At 61.1% G+C, this 19369-nt stretch overlaps 1 protein-coding gene across 2 annotated transcripts in view; it reads left to right on the forward strand.

The window, feature by feature from the left end:
- Nucleotides 1-19369, forward strand: part of LOC119098601 (decaprenyl-diphosphate synthase subunit 1) — a gene marked incomplete at its 3' end in the record, with an annotated part of 38422 nt that overhangs the window by 1358 nt on the left and 17695 nt on the right. The window contains 2 exon segments of one of the 2 annotated variants that reach the window (XM_037221568.1): nucleotides 16400-16561; nucleotides 18783-18919. In XM_037221568.1, coding sequence (XP_037077463.1) covers nucleotides 16400-16561; nucleotides 18783-18919 — 299 coding nt within the window. 2 annotated transcript variants of the gene reach the window in all.

A 19369-nucleotide genomic window follows, 5' to 3' on the forward strand; every position in this document is an offset into this window, starting at 1 on the left:
GTAGTTATTGGACGGGCGCTGAGAACATGTCCATTTTTATCTGATTGCCAATGGAGTGAAAAACTTTCAGTTTTTTGCTATGATGGCGGCATCTCAAAATGGGGAGGCGTTGCTTTATCACGTGGGTCGCCAATGGTGGGAAGCATTGCCTGCTCCGAAGCCACTCCCCGCTGGCGACATCCACACCGTCAATGGCTTCAATGCTTTGGCCTCAAAACCATTAGTCTCCCCCAGAGTTGGTACTTGGGTCATCAGATGGGTGGTCAGTCCCCAAGCGGCGATTTCTGGCCACCCCCTGGTCATCGACATGGTATTCGATCGGATGACAACCTTTTCCAACAAATCGTCTCGAGCGTGGATGCGCTGCCATTAAAATGTTTTGTACTAGGACAAGATATTCATGGACGCGTGTAACACCTTTTGGGTCACTTCTGCTAAAGTGCGTGGCTCGGTGGGTTCCCCACGCCGGAGTTCTTGCTTGTTTAGATGTGCCGTAGCGTGGCTGTCCCTGTGATGAGTGCAGTAGCAGGAGGCCGTAGGCGACGCATGCTAAGAATGCGTCAGAAAGTTCAGAAAGCGCAGACCGAATGCCGAACTGTCCCCGATCATTTTGGGAGAGCGTCGGCCCTGGATGCACACCTCGCTGTACTTGGACGATGACAGGGACGTTTACCCCAATTTTTACACCCACAGCGGAGCATGAAATGAATGGGCATAGAGTACGCTCCGTCCCGCCCGCCATCCCCCCCCCCCCCATTCTCCCCATCCTCTCGAATCAGTTATCAGTCGGTGGCGCCTCTCCAGTTTTGGCGGATGCCTACTAGCAGTGATCGTAGATCCTGTCAAGAAATGGTGAGACAATATTTACGCCTCTTTTCCCCCATACAACTTCGTATGATTAAAGTCGATTTTCCAAACATGGGTCCGTTCCCCTCCTCCGCTTCCGCTGTCGTTGCGTTTTAGCGCCCATTGTACGGGAGAATGGCGTTGAATCGTGGGCTTTAAACTCTACACACCGTTCATGTTGCATTTTTATCTTGCTCGGAGGGTTTTGCGTGGAAGACCGAAATGGTGAATCTGGAACTAAATCGTCCGCATGGGCAAGGCTGGTCCGTAGGAAATGGGGCCCGGGACATTGTCCTGAATTATAAAAAAAACGGCGTTTTGTCCCCTCCAATTACGCCCTTGGAATGCACGGTTTTTACGTTTTTCCCATTCAAAATGCCATTTTCAGGTCAGGCTGTGTACCCCCTCCCCTCCACACTACTCCCGACTTCTTCAGTTCTGATTTGTCCCACAATCTCAGAGACCTGATTACACCCTAGCTCCTGCCGTCCTCCTCTTTTCACAAATGGCTTAATTGATGGTTTCTCTTTCGTCCAAAACGACCGCACACCCTTTTAGTTTTATTGCCGCCGTGTACACGTCGATCAGACACGCCGCTATATTAGTCGCCGGTCGGTTAAAGTTATTTGCGCAGATTTCCCCAGACGCGTGACGCCGGCGGTCCATTACGCGCCGAAGTATCTTTTAAAACCGGCGGCTTGCGACAATGGCCTTCAGAGAAGGGCCCCGCAGATGAGCTGTGGCCGCCATTGCGGGCAAACGCTGCCTTCGTAATGATAATGGCTGGCCTTGCGCTTTTTTGATGCGTGGAGCTTTTTAGTGGTTCCCATCCACGTTGTTGTGTGGACGCACCGTGCATGTTGTCAGGGTCGTGCATTAAGATTCCTTTCAGGGCAAGCTTGCCACCCCCTGTCGCCTTTTTACTTTCGCATCTCAGCCAGCTTACATGCGGGTCAAGGCTGCGGGCGTGTCCCCGTGGTGTTTTGTCAGTTTGTTCATCGATATTCTGACCATAATCTGATTCGTGTTAGTTTTGTTAAACTTTCACCATATTAAGTCCAGTTGAGTTGGTGCATGCATTTCCAATCGCCGTAAATTGTTTCGCCGACTTAATAGTGCCGTCGGCTCATTTTGTTTAGCCGTGATTTCTTCCACTATGTACCCAGCTGCCTAGCGCGCGCTTCCACCTCAGCGACGCTGCTATGCGTATGCCATGCGCTGTGCAGCCCGTTCGGTGTGCGCCGGCTGCCGAGCGCGTCTCTCCACGGCGCCCGCACCTTTACCGGCTGTCGCTCATTGAGGCGACAAGTGCTCAGCCGGCCGCCATCTGGCGTGGCCGCCGGCCGCCGCGCCGCCGGGATGCGGCCGGGGCGATCGGGCGGCGGCGGCGCCGCTGCCGCCGCCGCCGCCGTGCCAGATCCCACGCTCAGGCGCGCCAGCCCCGACGACGCGCCACTCGCGCCCGCCGCGTTTCACCGGCCGGCCGGGCTGTCGTCCGAACGGGCGAGCTCTGGATCAGCAGCAGCGCCGGCTGCTCGGTCGCCGGGCGAGCGCGGCGCTCGGCGGCGCGGGGACTGCGCGCCGGCCGCTACGCGCCGTCCGATGCTCGGATCCACGACCGCCGCCGCCTCTCCGGCCGAAGCGTGACCTGCGCCGTCTTCACCCCGCTCGCGGCTTACCGCTCGCTGAGAGCTGAGTCGCTTCACATTGTATTTGATATTTAGCAGGGCCTGCTTGTGGTCGCGTCCCGCTTCTACCGGGCGAGCGTCGCTGCCGGCCATCTGGTGGCCTTTCACTGTGTCATCGTCACGCGGCCGGGCACTGCGAGCGGCACCTGGCGGCGGCGCTCGCCGGCGAAGAAGCGGCACCGCTCCTCTGCGGCCGGTCCGGCCGTCCGGCGAACGCCCACCGGCCTCGCGCCGTTTGCCCCACTGCGACAGAGCTGCGCTCACGGCTCGCAGCGGCTCATGCAGCCGCATGTCCATCAGCATGAAGGTGATCTGGGTGCCATTCGGTGGCATCGTCCACCTTCTGATGCTGGCCTGGCGCAGCAGCCGCCTCGACGCAGTGCTGTGGCTCCGCCACATCTGGGTCGCTGGGGCAGCGGGTTTGCAGCACGGCGTCGTGGCTCGCCTCACCTCCGACTGGCCGTTCGGCGGCGCGGCGGCGGCGCGCAGCGCGCGGTATGTTCAGCCCATAGCCAGCAGTCCTAAAAAACGGTACTCGGCGGCCGGCGGCGATCGGGCGGTGCGCGGCGCGCGGCGCGCGGCCGTGGGGTCAGCGGCACGGCCGGGACGCGGAAGAGCCGTCCCCCGGGCGGCGCGCGCCGGCCCTGCGTCCCGGCCGCGCGGCTCGTCCCGCCCGCCAAGTCAGGGGCGGCCGGGTGTGAGGGATGGAGCCCGGCACCGCCGCGACAGAGCGGACGAGCCGACAGGCGGCAGGAAGGTCGCGCCGGCGTCGGTCCGGCACGGCGCCGGCACGACGCCACCGGTGGCCGGCCAGTAGGTCGTGACCGCGAGGGCCGACAATGACTCTGCAAGAAGCGGGTATTGGAGCAACTTGGTACACACGAGGGCAGCCCAGCCAGTGGCGCTGCTGTCGATCTATGCGGCGGAGGCAGTGTCGACCCTGTCAGCGCTGAGCCAACGCTGGATGCAGACTCTAACCTCTGAGAGGGATGACTGACATTGTTATGGCGATTGCATGATCTTGCTGGGACGCCGTAGGCGATAGAATGACGTGTTGAGTGACGGCTGCTGGACAGATAACCAACTTCGCTCGCAGCCGGGCAGACTTGGCCCAGATCGTCCTCGGCAGGACAGATGGAGTCCGCTGGGCAGATGCAGACTCGAGTGGTCGCGCTTTCTTCGCTCGGTCCGGGCAGGCTGTCAGCCATTGACGCCGGCTCCAGCAGTGGCTATCGCTTTCTACCAAATAGCAGGCATTTCGTCGGCGGCTATCGGTGGTCACATCGCTCTGACCTGAATTACGCCGAGCGGGAGGGAGGGAGGGAGGCCCGGTCGGCCCGCCCCGCCCCGCCGGCCGGACTGACGTCCCTTCCGAGCCCCAGCCGCCAGTTAGCGCCACGTGCGGGCGGATGCCGCTCTCAGAGGGCCGACTGCGCCGGCGCCGGCCAGCGTCTGCTGAGCCGGTGCCGGCCACTCAGCTGTCCAAGCATGCAGGGCGCGTAGGCCGTGATGCATGGTACCGATTCTGAGCCCTTTCTCTAGATGGGACCTAGCGATGACTTTTCCTTTGCCGAAGATGAGCCGTGGTTCTAACCCGTCCTTCAAAGGTAACGGGCGTTGCGAAGTTTGTTTGCGTGGTCAAAGGGCTGCTGAATTTCAACACGAGGCTCGAGGGCCGACTGGTGCAAGCATAAGACGCTCGATCCTGAGGTCCACACTGACAGCGTGAGACCATGGCCTCCTACGCTCTGGGCTCCCGAACTGCTGACTTTCTTGCGGAGTAGAATGACCTGTTGGGCGTGGCGGTCGGTTCGCTCTTGAATACGGTGGCTACCACTTCTGTCTTAACAGCTTGAGCACGGCTATGCGGAGCATGCACTAGATTCGTAACATCGGAGCGGTGATACTGAGGTCGGATGCATCTGCGCCTTTACTTGGGGAAGGGCTGCAATGAGAAACGTAGTGGCAAATGGAGAACCGAACCGAGTGATTGGGAGTCGGTTTCCACGCCTATGTCGTCTTGTTCTGGTGCAGGCGCGCGTCGGCGCCCATGTGATACGCTTCGATTCATGCGGCACGGTTGGATCGAACCTTTCGCCATGCTTCACACCTGACTAGACAGGTATCGTGCAGTCGCCACCGCTCGCCACATCAAACAGGGTGGCGGCTCGCTCGTCTCAGCACCGCTCTCTCAGGCGGTGCACGGCTGTCTCATTTGCGAGATGGATCCGCTCTCTCGGCGTGAAGAACGTGTCGCCGCCAGTTGGAGAGCTGCCTGGCCATTGTGTGTCCACAAAAAGCTGCTGCGCCACCCCGTGCAAAGCGGGCCGTAGTTCGCCGCCGTGGTGCAACAGTTCGTCCCGACCAGTGCGGCCGTCCGCTTTCTCAGCTCTTTCTCAAAAAGCTACTGCGCCACCCCGTGCAAAGCGGGCCGTAGTTCGCCGCCGAAGTGCAACAGTTCGTCCCGACCAGTGCGGCTGTCCGCTTTCTCAGCTCTTTCTCAAAAAGCTGCTGCGCCACCCCGTGCAAAGCGGGCCGTAGTTCGCCGCCGTGGTGCAACAGTTCGTCCCGACCAGTGCGGCCGTCCGCTTTCTCAGCTCTTTCCCAAAAAGCTACTGCGCCACCGCGTGCAAAGCAGGCCGTAGTTCGCCGCCGTGGTGCAACAGTTCGTCCGGACCAGTGCGGCCGTCCGCTTTTCGCTGCTGCAAAAACAAACACGTTCCATCGGAGCGCGGTGTGGGAGCCGCACATGGCCACCGGCGCTCGCTCAGCCGCCGGGCCCGAGCTCACGTGAACGTCACGAACGCGGCGCCTCTGAGCAACGCCTCGAATACGAGCATTGAAACCGAGAGCTCTCGTAAAAGCCGACGACTGAAGCCGGCAGGCGGCGTCCGTGCCGACGCGCCGGACGTCACGCAAGCGCCGCCACAACAGCCTGTTCAGCATGCGCTGCACGCGGCGGAGGCGCCAATTAGCACGGCGGATCGCGGCGCCGGGGCGACAAACAAGCGGTGTGGTGCGTGTCACGTGGCCGTGCCGGGCGCCCTTGGCCCGCTGACCCGCACCGCGCCGCCCCGGACGCCCCTCTGGGCGGAAGTTGTGCAACACAGCGCCTTGCGTTGCACCATGCGACGTCTCGCGCCGGGGTGGCCGCCAGGGGGCACGCCTCGAGCGGCAGGGGTCGGCAGGCGCGCCGGCAGACGGCGGCGGGTAGACATGTCGGCCGTGACTGGGAGACCCTCGCGGTCCTTGGGAGACCCTCACGGTCCTCTTTCCTGCTGACTGAACCGTCCCGCTTCCTGCCACCCTCTATCCCTCTCGTCATCTGTCCCTACTTTCCTCGGTTCCTGGCCATCTCTCTCATTGGTCCCTGTCTCCCTGTCATCCGCTTTGTCCATGCACGTTCTTCTCCTTGCCAACATCCCTCCGTGACGTCCTCCCTTCCTGGTCTCCACTCTATCTGCCATTTTCTCCCAGCCATCGTGCTCTCTCATGCACTTCCACAGAATGCCTTCTCTCCAACCATTTCGTGCCCGCCGTGTTCTGTCTCTCTCTCCCCGCCGTGTTCTGTCTCTCTCTCCCCGCCGTGTTCTGTCTCTATTCCCACCGTGTTCTGTCTCTCTCCCCGCCGTGTTCTGTCTCTCTCCCAGCGGCGTTCTGTGTGTCTCCCCACCGTCCTCTCTGTCCTCGCAGTCCTCTCAACGTCCCTGCCCTCCTATTTCCGTCCCTACCTTCTCTTTGCCCTGGCTGTCCTTGTCCATGACTTTTCTCCTGTTTGCTTGTTCTTCTCTCTTTGCAATTCTCTCTTCCGGAGTATCTTTCAGACCCTTGTTCTCTTCTTGTCTCCATATTTATTTTATCCTCCTTTTGTCTCTCTCTCCCCTCCGTGTACTACAGCACGCCTTCACTCCCCCGAATTGAACGCAGCATATGTGCTCCAAAATTCCTCGCTTCAAACAGAGGAATTCTCCTGGAAATCACCGTTGAAAAGTCAGGAAGCCGTGCACGGCGTGAAACCAGCCCACCGCTCGGGCGCGGCGTCAGCCTACAGTGCCAGCCGGGCTGCTGCGCAGGCTCTCGGGGCGTGCGGCGGCCAGCCTCTCACGCGTGCGGTGGCGTCGCACCCGTCCGCCGCCCACCACCGTGTCGGGGTGTGAAGCAAGCCGTTCCGCGCCGGCCGTCGTGCCGCTCTCCCGCCGCCGCCGCCGCCGCCGCCGCCGCCGCCGCTCGCCGCCCGCCGCCGATGGCCGTCCAATCACCGTCGAAAGGCGGCGCTGCCGTCGCGGGGCCTCGCTGGGCCTCCTGCGCCGGGCGCGCGCCGATACTACACTACGCGGCCGAATATTTTTTGTCGCGCTGCGATGATCGAAGCGGGTCAGCGTGACCCGATTCTGGAGCGAGAAGCGCGGCCGGCCGGTGAGCGTCTCCAGCCGGGGCGGCGGCCGGCGCTGCGGCCATGCGCAGAACGGCCCGCCACTCCGCCGCCTCGCGCTGCGGTCAGGGATGGTCCGAGCAGCGGCCGGCACAGTGCGTGTTGCCGCACTGCGTGCTGCGCATTTGACCTCTAAGGTACCGGACAGTCGTTGGCCCTGCGTGTGCCGTGCGGTGTGCTTCTCATGGTATCCACTCCGAAACGGCGCATCCGTCATGCCTCACCATCCAGCCGCTCATCCTCGTGAAAAAGGCCTGCCACGCGCTCCATTGGTGGCAGCGGGCTGCTGACCGGGCCACATCCGCCACCTGACGGTGCGGGCCGCGCCGGCCGCGCCGGCTGGGCCGGCTACGGTGAGCGCCCGTGCCGTGTGGTTGCCGATGGGTATCGCACGCGACACTTGTAACGCATGGCCCGCTGGTGAAAGGATGCAGTCTGGCGCCGGCGGGGGCGCGGCCCGGCCGGGCTGGCGTCAGTCCCCGCGACAGCTGGCTCCTTGGAGCCCGTCCAACGCGACGGGAGTGCGCCGATCGGCCGCCGCCTCCCACGAGCGCGGCGGCACGCCAGGCGTCACGTGCCGCGCGCCGCGCCGCCACCCCCCGCCCGAACGGGCACCGGCGGCCGCCGCGCGCGGCCGATGCGGCGCCGACCCACACGCCAGCTGGTGAACAGCACGCGCCGCTCGCTGGCCGATACAGCGGCGTCTATTCCGGACGGCGGGCCATCAGAACATGCACGCGTTCAATGTATCGCTATCTCCCTCACGAACAGGTGGATGCCAAACGTCGCGCAATGCCCTGTGCATTTTCATCTCTCACGCGAACGCCATTCTCCGTCTAATCATGAGCTACCCCCATACTGTCGTCAGGCATCACATGCTGGTTAATGCGACAACACCTCGCACACCAACATTAGACGCCACGTCTTATCGAACACAGCGCCGCGAGCTTCCTAACGACTGACTGAACCCTGGGTCTGAAGGGCATATAAACCCGCCGAGTAATCTGGCCTGGGACGGCTAAATCCGCAGCCATTCATACCCTGTCGTAGTCCGGAAACAACGCAGCATATTAGTATGCGGTTTTCGAGCATCTGACTTTTTGTGCTCTCGTATGATTTGATAGCCACATTCTTGTGTCGCGTCAGGTCATTGATGCGTACAGTCGTTACTGAGGCAATTTACGGGAAACGCCTCGCTTTTTGTTAGCATTCGAACGCACGGCGTAAGTATATGGTGACATGTTACGATTTGTCCGCATTGATGAGGGCGTATTTATCCAGTGACTGCAGGGCGTAACAGGAGCAGGTTGGGGGTGCCGGCAGTGTAGTGGTTAACGCGTCTGCGTTAAATACTGCGCGTTTAGGAAACCACAGGCACGGGGTTCGATTCCCCACAGCGCCTCCCTTCCTGCCAGGGTGTGAGGCAGGGGACGCCATACAGCCTCAGCGGTCTGGTGCATCTGCTGTGTAATTCCTGGCAAGCATGCTGCACTCATCGCTCAATAGTGCACCATGTTGTCACCCCACCTGCTTAAGCAGAGTAGCAGAGTAGCGGCGTGCATAGGGCAGCATGGGCTTTGTAACTGAACTTACCTTGGTTACGGATTGTCATGTCATGGCGTATTAGTGTGGATTACCATGTCGTATCGGTCACCAAACGTGGAGGGAGGGCCCCGTCGTCTGTGGAGAGAGGGCCCCGTCGTCTGTGGAGTGAGGGCCCCGCCGTCTGTGGAGAGAGGGCCCCTCGTCTGTGGAGAGAGGGCCCCGTCGTCTGTAGAGAGAGGGCCCCGTCGTCTGTGGAGAGAGGGCCCCGTCAGAAGCCTCCCGCACGCGGACCGTCAGCGTCCTGTGGACGTGACTCGGCCCGGCCGCCTGCGCTTTCCGTCGCCAGTCATGACGTCCGGTGAGGCGGCACAAACAGGCGATATCGGTCGGCGGCGTGTCCGATCGCTGGTGACAGACTCGGGCTCGGCTGGCGGCGCGGCGGCGCAACTTCCCTTATTGTCTGGCTTCCGCCCCGCCGCCCGGGCCGTGCGTGCCCTGAGCCCGCGCGGTCATGTCGGCTGCCGGCAGTCAAGGTTGTGCGGGCCAAAACGGACGCTGAATGTTCGGGCGGGGACCGCGGATAAGGCATGCCACCTTATGTATATTGCAGTGTCGACTCCCACATATTCATGCTGTTTGATTAAACACTTTAATCTTCATTGCTCCTCTGCATTGATCACAAATATGCGTTTGTGCCACAGGGACATTCATATGTATTGATGCTGTAACCGTTTACTTTTCCTTCAACCATAAACTAGGATAATGCCAAACAGGGTCTCAGCATACATCGATTGGCTGCGTTAACTACCCGCAAGCTATCCGCAGAACAATGCCTCTCGAGCGTATTTCAACACTTCATGACTGTTCCTGTTATATAATTATGTGTACGGCACGAAGGACAATGAAATAACGTCTCTTGGACGTGTGATGCTTCGGAGCATCGTTAACGGCAGTTGGTAGACAGTGGACAGCAGCAACACGTCAGCCAATAGTTGGTCGTATATTACCAGCCATTGGGTGCCGGCCGGTGCTCGGGGCACGGCGACACCGTCGTACTCCGACACCGACACTGTCGTACTCCGACACTGACACCGTCGTTCTCTGACACTGACACCGTCGGAGCACGGCGACACCGCTCAACACTCCCCGTCGAAACCACCGCGAGAAGCAGTCAGCCGCGCCCAGCTCCAATAAAATCGCGCGTAGTCTGCCGGAGACGCGACCGAAGGCGACTCCGCTCATTTCGAAGCGTTTCCTCCGCCCGCCGAAGCCGGCACGTGACGGTAATTAACGCCGACGGCGGTCGACATCATTGATTTGTGTCGGGCGTCGGGGGTGAAAGCCGGCCGGCGGCTCACGGTCGGACGCAACTGGACCGTGGCGCGGCCGCCGCCGTCCGTAGGCATTTCATTAGCGGCGCGCTATCTGCGGCGCACGGGATTTCTCCCCATTGTGATGCCGCGCCACCTGCTGCCGCTGAATGCCGAGTATTCACGGGAATATTACTGTGTGTTTTGAATACTATATCTCATATATAGCACACAACATATTCGATTGTGTCGGTATCATAGTCGTGTCGGGCGTCGATTTGATTACCTATATCCTTGCGTAGTATTTTATCATATAATTTCATAGTATTATTTATTACGAGGACAGAAGTTGCCGTTCAAGGACCCGCGTCTCCGCACGGGATGGAGGGGACGCTCTCTGGCGCCGCTGCAGCCCTGGAACGGGCGCAGGCTTTGCGCTGTGTAGTATCACAGCGGGCAGGCTCTGGCAGGGCGATGCGTTGCAAGTTGTTGATCCTAACACGCTATTGCGTGCGTAAAGCAGCCATTCTTCGCCACCATGAGCAACCGCTTGTGCCATGACCTTATCTTGACTCTAATCGCGACAAAGGCACTTGTCGCACACACATGCGCCTCAGGCCATCATCATGTAAGGAAGTCACCGCCGTTTCTGGCGCGGTCTGCCAGCAGCCAGTCGCCCCGCCATGGTGGTCACAGCCGAGCGGAGAGCGGCGTCTGGGGCATGCGCCGTCCGTCTGCCGGGGACCCCGTCACCTCGGGCGCACATTGACGGCCTGGAAGGGAGCACGTGCTGTCGGGCGCGAGGGGTTGCTGTCGCAGGCCTGCGCCGGACCCCGTTGGTCGACTCACGTGATCTGGCCCCCGGCTCAGATGCATGCTTCATGAACGTTGCCCCATTTTGCTGGTGGATGCTGACTTGGTTCTGGTCGGAGTCGTCTTGTGTTTTTGTTTCGTTTTGCCTTCGAATGAAGTGTCCCGAAGTTACCAATAAAGCTACAAAGGCTCTCAATGCTACAAAAGCGAATAGTTTCTGATTACCGGTTGATTCGTAATGAAGTAACCAAACGATCCTCACAGGACCAACGGACTCGAGACTCGTCCACGCCAACTAAAATGCCGTTTGCGGTACTTCTTGTCTTGTGCCCAAACTGGGACATCTGTGCCGTCTCATGTTTTGTGGGTCACCGGTTGGTCTGCCGCGTCGGTAGTCCGTGCTCGGTATTAGTTTAGACCGGCGTTAAGCCCGTGGATACCGTGATACCCCGCTGTAAAGCAGCCGTGGCGGGGTCAGTGATAATATGCCGCCGTGCAGCGCTGGCGCGGCCTTGCTGCCGCGCCTGCTGCAGGGCGGCTGGCGCGCGGGCACCGGGTCAATCGGTTCGGCGCGCCCCCTGCCTCTCCCACCGCCGCCGCCGCCGCGCTGTTACTATGCCACGCTCGGCCCCCCTTCGCGCCCGTGGGCCTGTGTGCAACGGAGACGGCGCACTTTCACTGTGAGCGGCCGTTTGGCGCGCGGCCGGGTCACGACCGGTCGACTCCCAGCGATCGGCCGGGCAAGATAGGCTGCAGGGCTGGCTGCTGGCAGGCCGACAGCATTCCGTGCAAGGGTCGTTCCGGCCGATCTGGCCGCGTGCAGGCCAGTCAGGCCAGCTGGGCACGGCGTCAGGCCTCGCCCATCTCCCGCGAGGCTACGGACGACCGCATTATCTGTCGAAGCGTTTGCGTGCTGGCGTGCGGCGCTTACTGGCGCGACGTTGTGGCGCTGCTGGTCGAGTTCGGATGTCGGTGGTATGTTCATGCACAGGCTGTTAAGCCCAGAGCTGGAATGCCAAATTTGCTGATCGGTCATCTGCTCTTAAACTCTTTTTTAAACTTGCTCTTAAAACAATCAGCATCTCCTCATCTCTCTCTCTCTCTCTCTCTCCCTCCCCCTCTTTCTCACTCTTCCTCTTCGCTCGCTTTCCTCTTAGCTGTCTTCGTTGGGACTCGACCCGTCACTCTTTTTCATGTTATTTCTTCCCCCCATTAATGTGTTTTTGCATGTCCACGTCCGCGCGCTCTTTGCTTTTGTTCTTTAACTCTTCTGTGTCTTTTGCGTCAAGTCTTTTCTGTATTCGCTAGCTGTCTTCTCTGGCCCGGCTCAAATTTTCTCCGCAATCATTTTCTGTTGCCCTAACCCCCTTTCGCTGTTTTCCACTCGGCGCTTCCCACCGCAGGCGAGGCGGTGTGGAGAAGTCGTCACCCGTTGCCCGTACGTTCATTGGTTCTCGTGTCAGAGAACGGGCTCCAGCCCCGGCTGCCGTGCGGACATAGCTCGTCGCGGAGGTGCGCGAGCAGCGACCTGTCCGGCCGCTGAGGGCGCGATCCCCAATCACCACGGCGCCGCCGGCCGGTCGGCGGCGGTCGGCACCACCACCTGTTGCCCTTGGTGTGCGCCTCAGTCGTGGCGACCCTGGCCTTCACCGACCCCTCGGTCGCTGGCAGTCAACAGCGCAGTTTCGCCCCTCATTGAGCCGGCACCCGGATGCGCTTACGCACAAGGCCGCCGTATGGAACGCACTCCGTCGTGCCCGGCCGGGCCTCACGTATCATCGCGTCACTGAGCTGGTGTGGCGCCGGCGGCCGCGGCCCGTTGCGGTGACCCGACCTCGCCGCTCGCGGAGCGGGGCGACCTCCCAAGGCAGCCAGGCGCAGCCCGCCTCCTTCCCGGTTCGGACGGGCCAACTCGGTCGCCAAGGTCGACAACCCTCTGCGCGGTCACTGGCCGGGGCAGAGCGAGCGCGCAGCGACGTCCCGTGCGCCCGGTCGGCCTGACGCCGCCGGCGGCCGGGGCGCCCGGCCCGGTCCGGAGATGGCGCCGGCGAAGTCACTCACCTGGTCAGTTGCGATGGCATCTGGTTTGTGCGTCCAAAATCACCGCATTCGTGTGGCAGAGTGCAGCATAATTACATCCTGGAGAGAGGATGGGAAGAGCGAAGAATTAGGGGGAAATGAGATGCAGCGAAGTAAACGAGATGATGCGTAAGGTGACTTACCGCCGATAATAGACGACGGACATGCGCACAAGGTGGCGACCCATTACGCATTTGAGGGACAGTGATGTATGGCCGTGTTTGTCCTGCGCCGCATGTACCGAGAAGTGGTCTCATTGCGGGCGACTGTCGGCGGCGTGTCTTCGTGGTTGTGCCAAACACCGGCCAAACAGCTTTCTCACGCCGTCTCCCCGTTTTGGCCGGCGCAGGACGGTTTCCCAATGCCCTCTTTGGAAATGAGGTCAGCGCTCTGGCTATGTGCGTGCGGCCGTCACATGACCGTCCCCACTGCTCCGGGATAGGGCGAGGTGTGCCTCGGTCAGCTGGGGGGGGGGGGAGGGGGGAGGGGCAACAGTTGGCCTCACTCCTCGCTGACTGGGCGGTGGTCACCGCCGTTCGCTGTCGCCGGAGGTTCTCTCTGTCGGCTATGTTCACGGTGATCACTGTGATTGTGACGCCCGCACTCCGCTAGTGGCCGAGATCAATAAGCACGACGGTAATTTCAAGGAGCATGCTTATTTCAAAGGGAATGTTTCATTTCAGCATGCGTTCAAACAAACACTGGTTGAAAGCCGGCGATAGTGGTGCGAGTTTTCAAGTTTATTGCGCTGTGTGCACGATAGACCTCGCCGAGTAAGGTGGCTTTACTTTTCGACACCGGCACTTTGTTCGACGCACAGACACGATATTACTGTGGTGCGGAATGCGTAAAATAAATAAAAAGCCAAGCAATCGCGTGTTAATGGTTTCGTCTTAATCAACATTCCGGAAGGATGCTGTTACTGGTGTAATGCACTTTTTTGCCGTCATTAAGTCGCACTTAAAAAAGCAAAGTCAAAGAAAGGCAGGACTTCCTACACTCAAGCTCGGCAAGGAGGCCATTCTGGTACTTAATCGGCAATGTGGTGATATTTGCGTAGGTTTTCCAGTGATCTCCAGAATCGCTAGCTCAGCTCAATACTTCGAGTAAATGGGAAGCATTCCCTTGAATTACTGGCGTTGAATAACAGTGCGGTGAGCTGCGCATGCCCACATTCTCTTGCTCCCGCCTCAGGCTCGCCATTGTCCATTTCACGCTGACTGACGTGGTGTGTGCACACCCGCAATCCGTCGCATTCCGACCTGCCGTGCGTGACGCGGTGCCACGGCCGGGAAGACCAGTGAGAATGCCCAGTGGGAGGGGAGGCTGTGTCCGATGCATGTGACGACGGCAGACGTGACAGGCTGGCCCTGTCAACAGACAGTGGTCGGGCAGCGTCGCCGGCAGCTGCTGGTCCACCGCGGGTCAGAGCCGGGCTCGCGCCATCCGCCACGTGCCGCTGAGCGCGGTTGAGCGTCGGCCATTGTGTGGGCGCTCTGCCGTGCCGCAGAGGGACGCTGTGTGGAGTTGCTGGACGCTGTTGATTGGGCTTTTGACGAGCGGGCAGGCGGAGTCGATTTCATTGACGCGCCAATGATATGGAGCGCGGCGCTCCATCGGGCTTTCATTGGTAGCCAGTTTTTGCGGGATTTTGCCAGAACAGGTTTGCCCTGTGTAGCCTAGTCGTCCAGGCACCATTTTACATTCAATTGCAGCCAATCGGGCTCAGAGCTTATCTGGTTTGAAAACCGGCTGTTCGGGGACCGACTGAACCGTGACGACAGTCTCGACGGGCTCAGCTTCGCTGCTCGTTGAATCTGCTGCCCAACATCGCTGCTGGCCGGATGTGCTGCTCAGCGGCGCTGGAGTAGCGCCACTGGCTGAAGCACGGCTGCTTGCTGAATCAACGCTGGTGAGTGGAGCACCACTGCTGGCTGTGATAATGGGCATTGGATAAGTCAACAGCGCCGGCCAGCCGTGCCTCCGGGCTCGCTAGTGACCGCGCGGCACGTGAAACCCCTGCGAAGGTCGCCACACGCCAGCGGCGTCCCGGCGCGCTGGGGCCTGGCGGGCCTGCCAAGACTGCTGCCGAGACCGCTGCCAAGACCCCTGCCTAGACCGCTGCCGAGACCGCTGCCAAGACCCCTGCCTAGACCGCTGCCGAGACCGCTGCCAAGACCCCTGCCTAGACCGCTGCCGAGACCGCTGCCGAGACCCCTGCCTAGACCGCTGCCGAGACCGCTGACAAGACCCCTGCCAAGACTACTGCCGAGACCACTACCGAGAGCGATGGCGTCGCAGTGGCACCATCGGCAGACACGATGGACTTTCGATCCTGAGCCCGAGTCAGAATCTTGTATGTGGCGCAAATATTTCACAAGCCGGATGACGACAAACGGCATGTTAACACTCTTGCCATTGGCCAGAGCAGTCACATGCGTGGATAATAGCCGACAGATGGGGCCAGCGCTGGCCGAAGCGCTGCTCCGTGGGTGGCGGTGACCGATCACGCCGCCGCCTCCGCCGCCTCCGGCGCTGTCCCCATTACCGGCCGGGAGAAATTCGCGCGCGCGCGCGCGCGCGCGCGCGGTTACTCTTCCGTCGGCTGGGCGGTATAATGGCGCGCGCTGGCGCGCGGCCCCTGGTGCGACCTCGTTCTGTGCCTGCGACCGGGCGAACCCCTCTCTGGCCTGGGCCCGCTGTCGCCCGCTGGAGCGAAGCGACCGGTGGCAGAGGCGTCCCGGCGCCGCCGCGCCGCTCCATCTGCCGACGTACGGATGGCGTCTGCACGGGCCGGGGGTGGAATGGGAGGATGGGGTCAGGTCGCCGCGCGGTGGCCGGAAAGACCGATGGTTGAGGGAGCGAGAGAGGGGTCAGACGGCTCCGGTGCATGCCAGACGCCGACGGCCGGGCTGGGGCCGACAGCGGCGCGCCCCATCGCACCCGCCGGGGTATCACGAGAGCGTGGAGTCATTTCTGCGAGACTGGGACCACTTGGTGTGCTATGCACTGAAAATCCAAACCCTGATATAGTGAAAAGGCTGACATTTTTTAGGACCGCATTGTCAATCTATTTACGTAAGATGCTGAGCACATACCCAAGGTGTTCATGAGCGCCTCCAGCGTGTGCTGACCAATAATAGGAAAGTTGACTTCAACTTTGTGATGCGGTTCGGCACATGGTTACCTAAACGGCAGCGTGGCATGTTTTCACGGCATATTAGAACTGGTATGGCACTTCACAGTGCCCGCGTCTTACCATGGCGTGGGCATTGGTCACGCCGTCAAAGTCATATATATTGACATCTGGTCACAACATATGACATCTGACATCTGAGAGTCTGAGTCAAATATATCAAAGTCAAAGTCATATATATTGACATCTGGTCACAACATATGACATCTGACATCAGAGAGTCTGAGTCAGACGTCGTACAGCGACATCTGACATGTCGTATGTTGAACCCGGTGAGGTTGGTCAGTTTTTTCCGGGATTAAATAGCCCAAGCATTGACTCACCCTACTCTGTGCGCATCCCTTGCGACCTCTGGGACCCTTTCTGGCCCTGAACTCACTGCCCTACCCCCCCCACCCCCGCCCCCCCCCCCCCGCTGACACCTCGGCTGGCGCCTGCCTGACCCGGATGACGGCGAGCTGCCCTTTGACGGTGTCTCTCCTGCCGACAGCAGCCGCCCGGACCTGGCCGGCGTGACCCTGCGCGCCGCGTGCTCTCCACCTCGGCGCCGGCGCGCTCCATCCAGCAGCCGGGCGCCGAGGCGCGCGACGAGCCCGACACGAGCAAAACCACCGAGGACGATATCCGACACATGTTCACCGACATAGTACAAGTGAGTGGCGTGCGGGCGGTCGCCTTGTGCAGCATTGCGAAGCAACGGTGGACCGGCTGTGCAGCATTGCCGAGCGGAGTCGTGGGCTACTGTCCTGGGTGTTGTCCTAGGCCGAACAGGCGACATTGCATGTATAATGAAGTGTCCTGTGTCGGGTTGCATGCCACCGTTGCGGCGCCCCAGACGGGAGTACCGGTTTGGCGCCGGCTGCAGCGTGGGGTGGTGCATCCCAGCTGGCGGGCGGAAGGCGCCGCCCGCGCAGCTGCTGGTCGTGACGGCGCCCCGGCCCGACGTGGCGCTCCGCCTGCAAGTCCGGAGGTCGTCCATCAGCGTCTGGCGCTGCCGCGTGCGGACACTACCCGTCGCCGTGGCGGCGCGGCACCAGCGGATCGTGCGCCGAGCCGGCGGCGGCTCTGCCGGTCAGCTGCCGCGCGTCGGTGGCGCCGCGCCGGCCAGGCCGGGGCCGTAACGGTGTCGGCAGCGCCACGGGCGCCAACACGGCGCACGCGCCACCGCCGGCCGGCGCGGTGCGTACGTACCCGAGGAGACAGCGCGGCGCGGGCCTGTGGTGGCTGATCGGGCGGAGGGGCTCCGACGCGGCCGATGGGGGCGCCGCGCCGCGCGCCGCCGAAAGATGCGGTGTGTGGCTCGCAGCACCGCCGAATGTCGGGGATATCGTGTGCTTCCGCTCCAGTGCGACTGCTTGATGCATGACAGCCGCTGTGAGGACGGCGCCACCAGCGCATGCTTGCTGTTGCTGAGGCGTAACACGCCGTAAGCTAAGCGCGCTAAATCTTATTGAGCTGCTCCTACGTAATACTACGGCGCATGCCTAACTATTACCGTTCTCGTCACCTTGCCAACTGATCAACACATTGCGAGATCGTCTACAGCTAGGTGAGTGTTGATCTATGGGCGGCGCGCATGCTCCATGTGAGGGATCGCGACGACTTAGAGTAAAGCGATGATCTCCCCGGCAATCCCCGAGGAGCAGACCGGGGGTTCAGGGCGTACCACTGGCGGTGTCTGACTCCACCACGGACGGCGATTGGTCGTGAAGTCCGGCGGAGTCGCGCGCACAGCCCCGCACCGCGCCGTCCCTGCGCCGACACTCGCTCCGCAGGGATCCCTGATCGATTTCAAGTATGGAGGCTTCCCATGCAGTGTCAGCGTACAGTCTCGGGTTTGGGACCAGTCCGGCAGGGACCGGATGTTCCAGATGTAAATGACATCTCACTTATACAATGATCAGCGCAGAGCGAGAAGCGTCGTGTCGTATTGCCGCTGTGGACAGAGAGAGGTCAACATCACCGTCGTCATCGTTGCATCCACCAAGAACAAAGCGAAATGCACGGCCGCAGTGAACAGTCCGCAGAACACACGGAACTCGCCAAGAACAGAGGGAAATACATTGCTGCCACGAACAGTGTAACACAGGGAGCTATGTTCTACAGTGATGCTTTGCAACTGCTACATTGCAGCAGTCACGGGGCCTCAGCACGCCCTTCATGCCATCGGTTTCAGAGGTCGTAGGGGCCGCTTGCTCGCCTGACAGCTTTGCGACGCTATCGCACGCTGGCACGCGGCAGGTGTTGCCGAACTGGTCTTTCTGGTGTACAGATGGTCTTGGTTGCAAGCGAAGCCGTCAGGCGAGCCATCTCAGTTGCACGACCGGACCTGCCTCACTGAGTACCAGCTTGAGCGGCGCCTGCACCAGTCGATGTCGGGCTCTGCAGCGGCTTGTGCGCGTGCAGGCTCAGTGGAGCGTCGGACAGAGCTGCGATCCCCATCAGGCGGAGCCGTCGGGGCGCCGTGGCTCTTCCCGGCGTCTGCCTGCGCTCCCGACTCCGTGTCACCCTGCCCCTCTCGGCGTCCTCCCCTCGTCGTAAGGTGATGCTGCTGCCGTTCGTCTGGTCTGTCCTCCACCGGTTCTTCCCGCTGTCGGCCCCTTCTGTGGACGTGTTCCCCTTTTTGTCCGTCCTTCGGCTGTGTCTGCCTTCGCGTGTTTCCTCTTAACCGCCCGTCATCGCCTGCTCTAATGCCGTTCTCTTTGCTGTATTATTTCCTATCCTCTGCCCACTTCTGTCTCCGTCTCCTCGCGTCCCTCTCCACCGCATGTCACCACCTCTCCTCGCATCCTGTCTCCCCCCTCCCACCAGTGTGGTGTTGGAGCGGCCTGTCGGCCTGCGCTCGCGTCGCTGACACCCGCCCGCTGTTGCAGGAACTGTCCACCACCGACAACCAGCTGCTCAAAGACATAGCCAGCTATTACTTCGACGGCCAGGGAAAAGCCGTGCGGCCGATGATCACGTGCCTGACGGCGCGTGCCATCAACTCACACGCACACCCCCACAGAAGGTGAGCTGGCGCGCGCCGCGCCGTTCCCACGGCCGTGCGCCGCTCGTGACTGTGGGTCGGGGCGCGTGGCAGCATCCACGCCGACTCGTGACTTGCTGTTCTCAGCTCGTGCCGGGATGGTCGTGGAATGTGGGCGGCGGTCGGCTCGCTGACGGGCGCGAGCTGTGTTGGGTGTGTGTGTGGGGGGGGGGGGGGATGTGCTGGGGCGTGGTAAGAGAGTGTTTGTGCGCGCGGACGCTTCGGGATGGTGAGGTGGAGGGGCTGACCTTGGGCTGTCGCCTCTGGTCTCCTCCAGCCTGCGTAGAGGCTCAGAGACAAAAAATCCAGGTGTTTCAAAATGTTTGTCCAGGAAGATTGGGCAACCCCATCTTTACGCTAACTGAAACTTCGACCGATTCGTTGTGCCACAGCTCTCAGCGGCTTGCACAATTAGCGGGGGAAAGTTGTTTC

Source organism: Pollicipes pollicipes, unplaced genomic scaffold, assembly GCF_011947565.3.
Source record: "Pollicipes pollicipes isolate AB1234 unplaced genomic scaffold, Ppol_2.1 Scaffold_4740;HRSCAF=5597_pilon_pilon_pilon, whole genome shotgun sequence".
Lineage (NCBI taxonomy): Eukaryota > Metazoa > Arthropoda > Thecostraca > Pollicipedomorpha > Pollicipedidae > Pollicipes > Pollicipes pollicipes.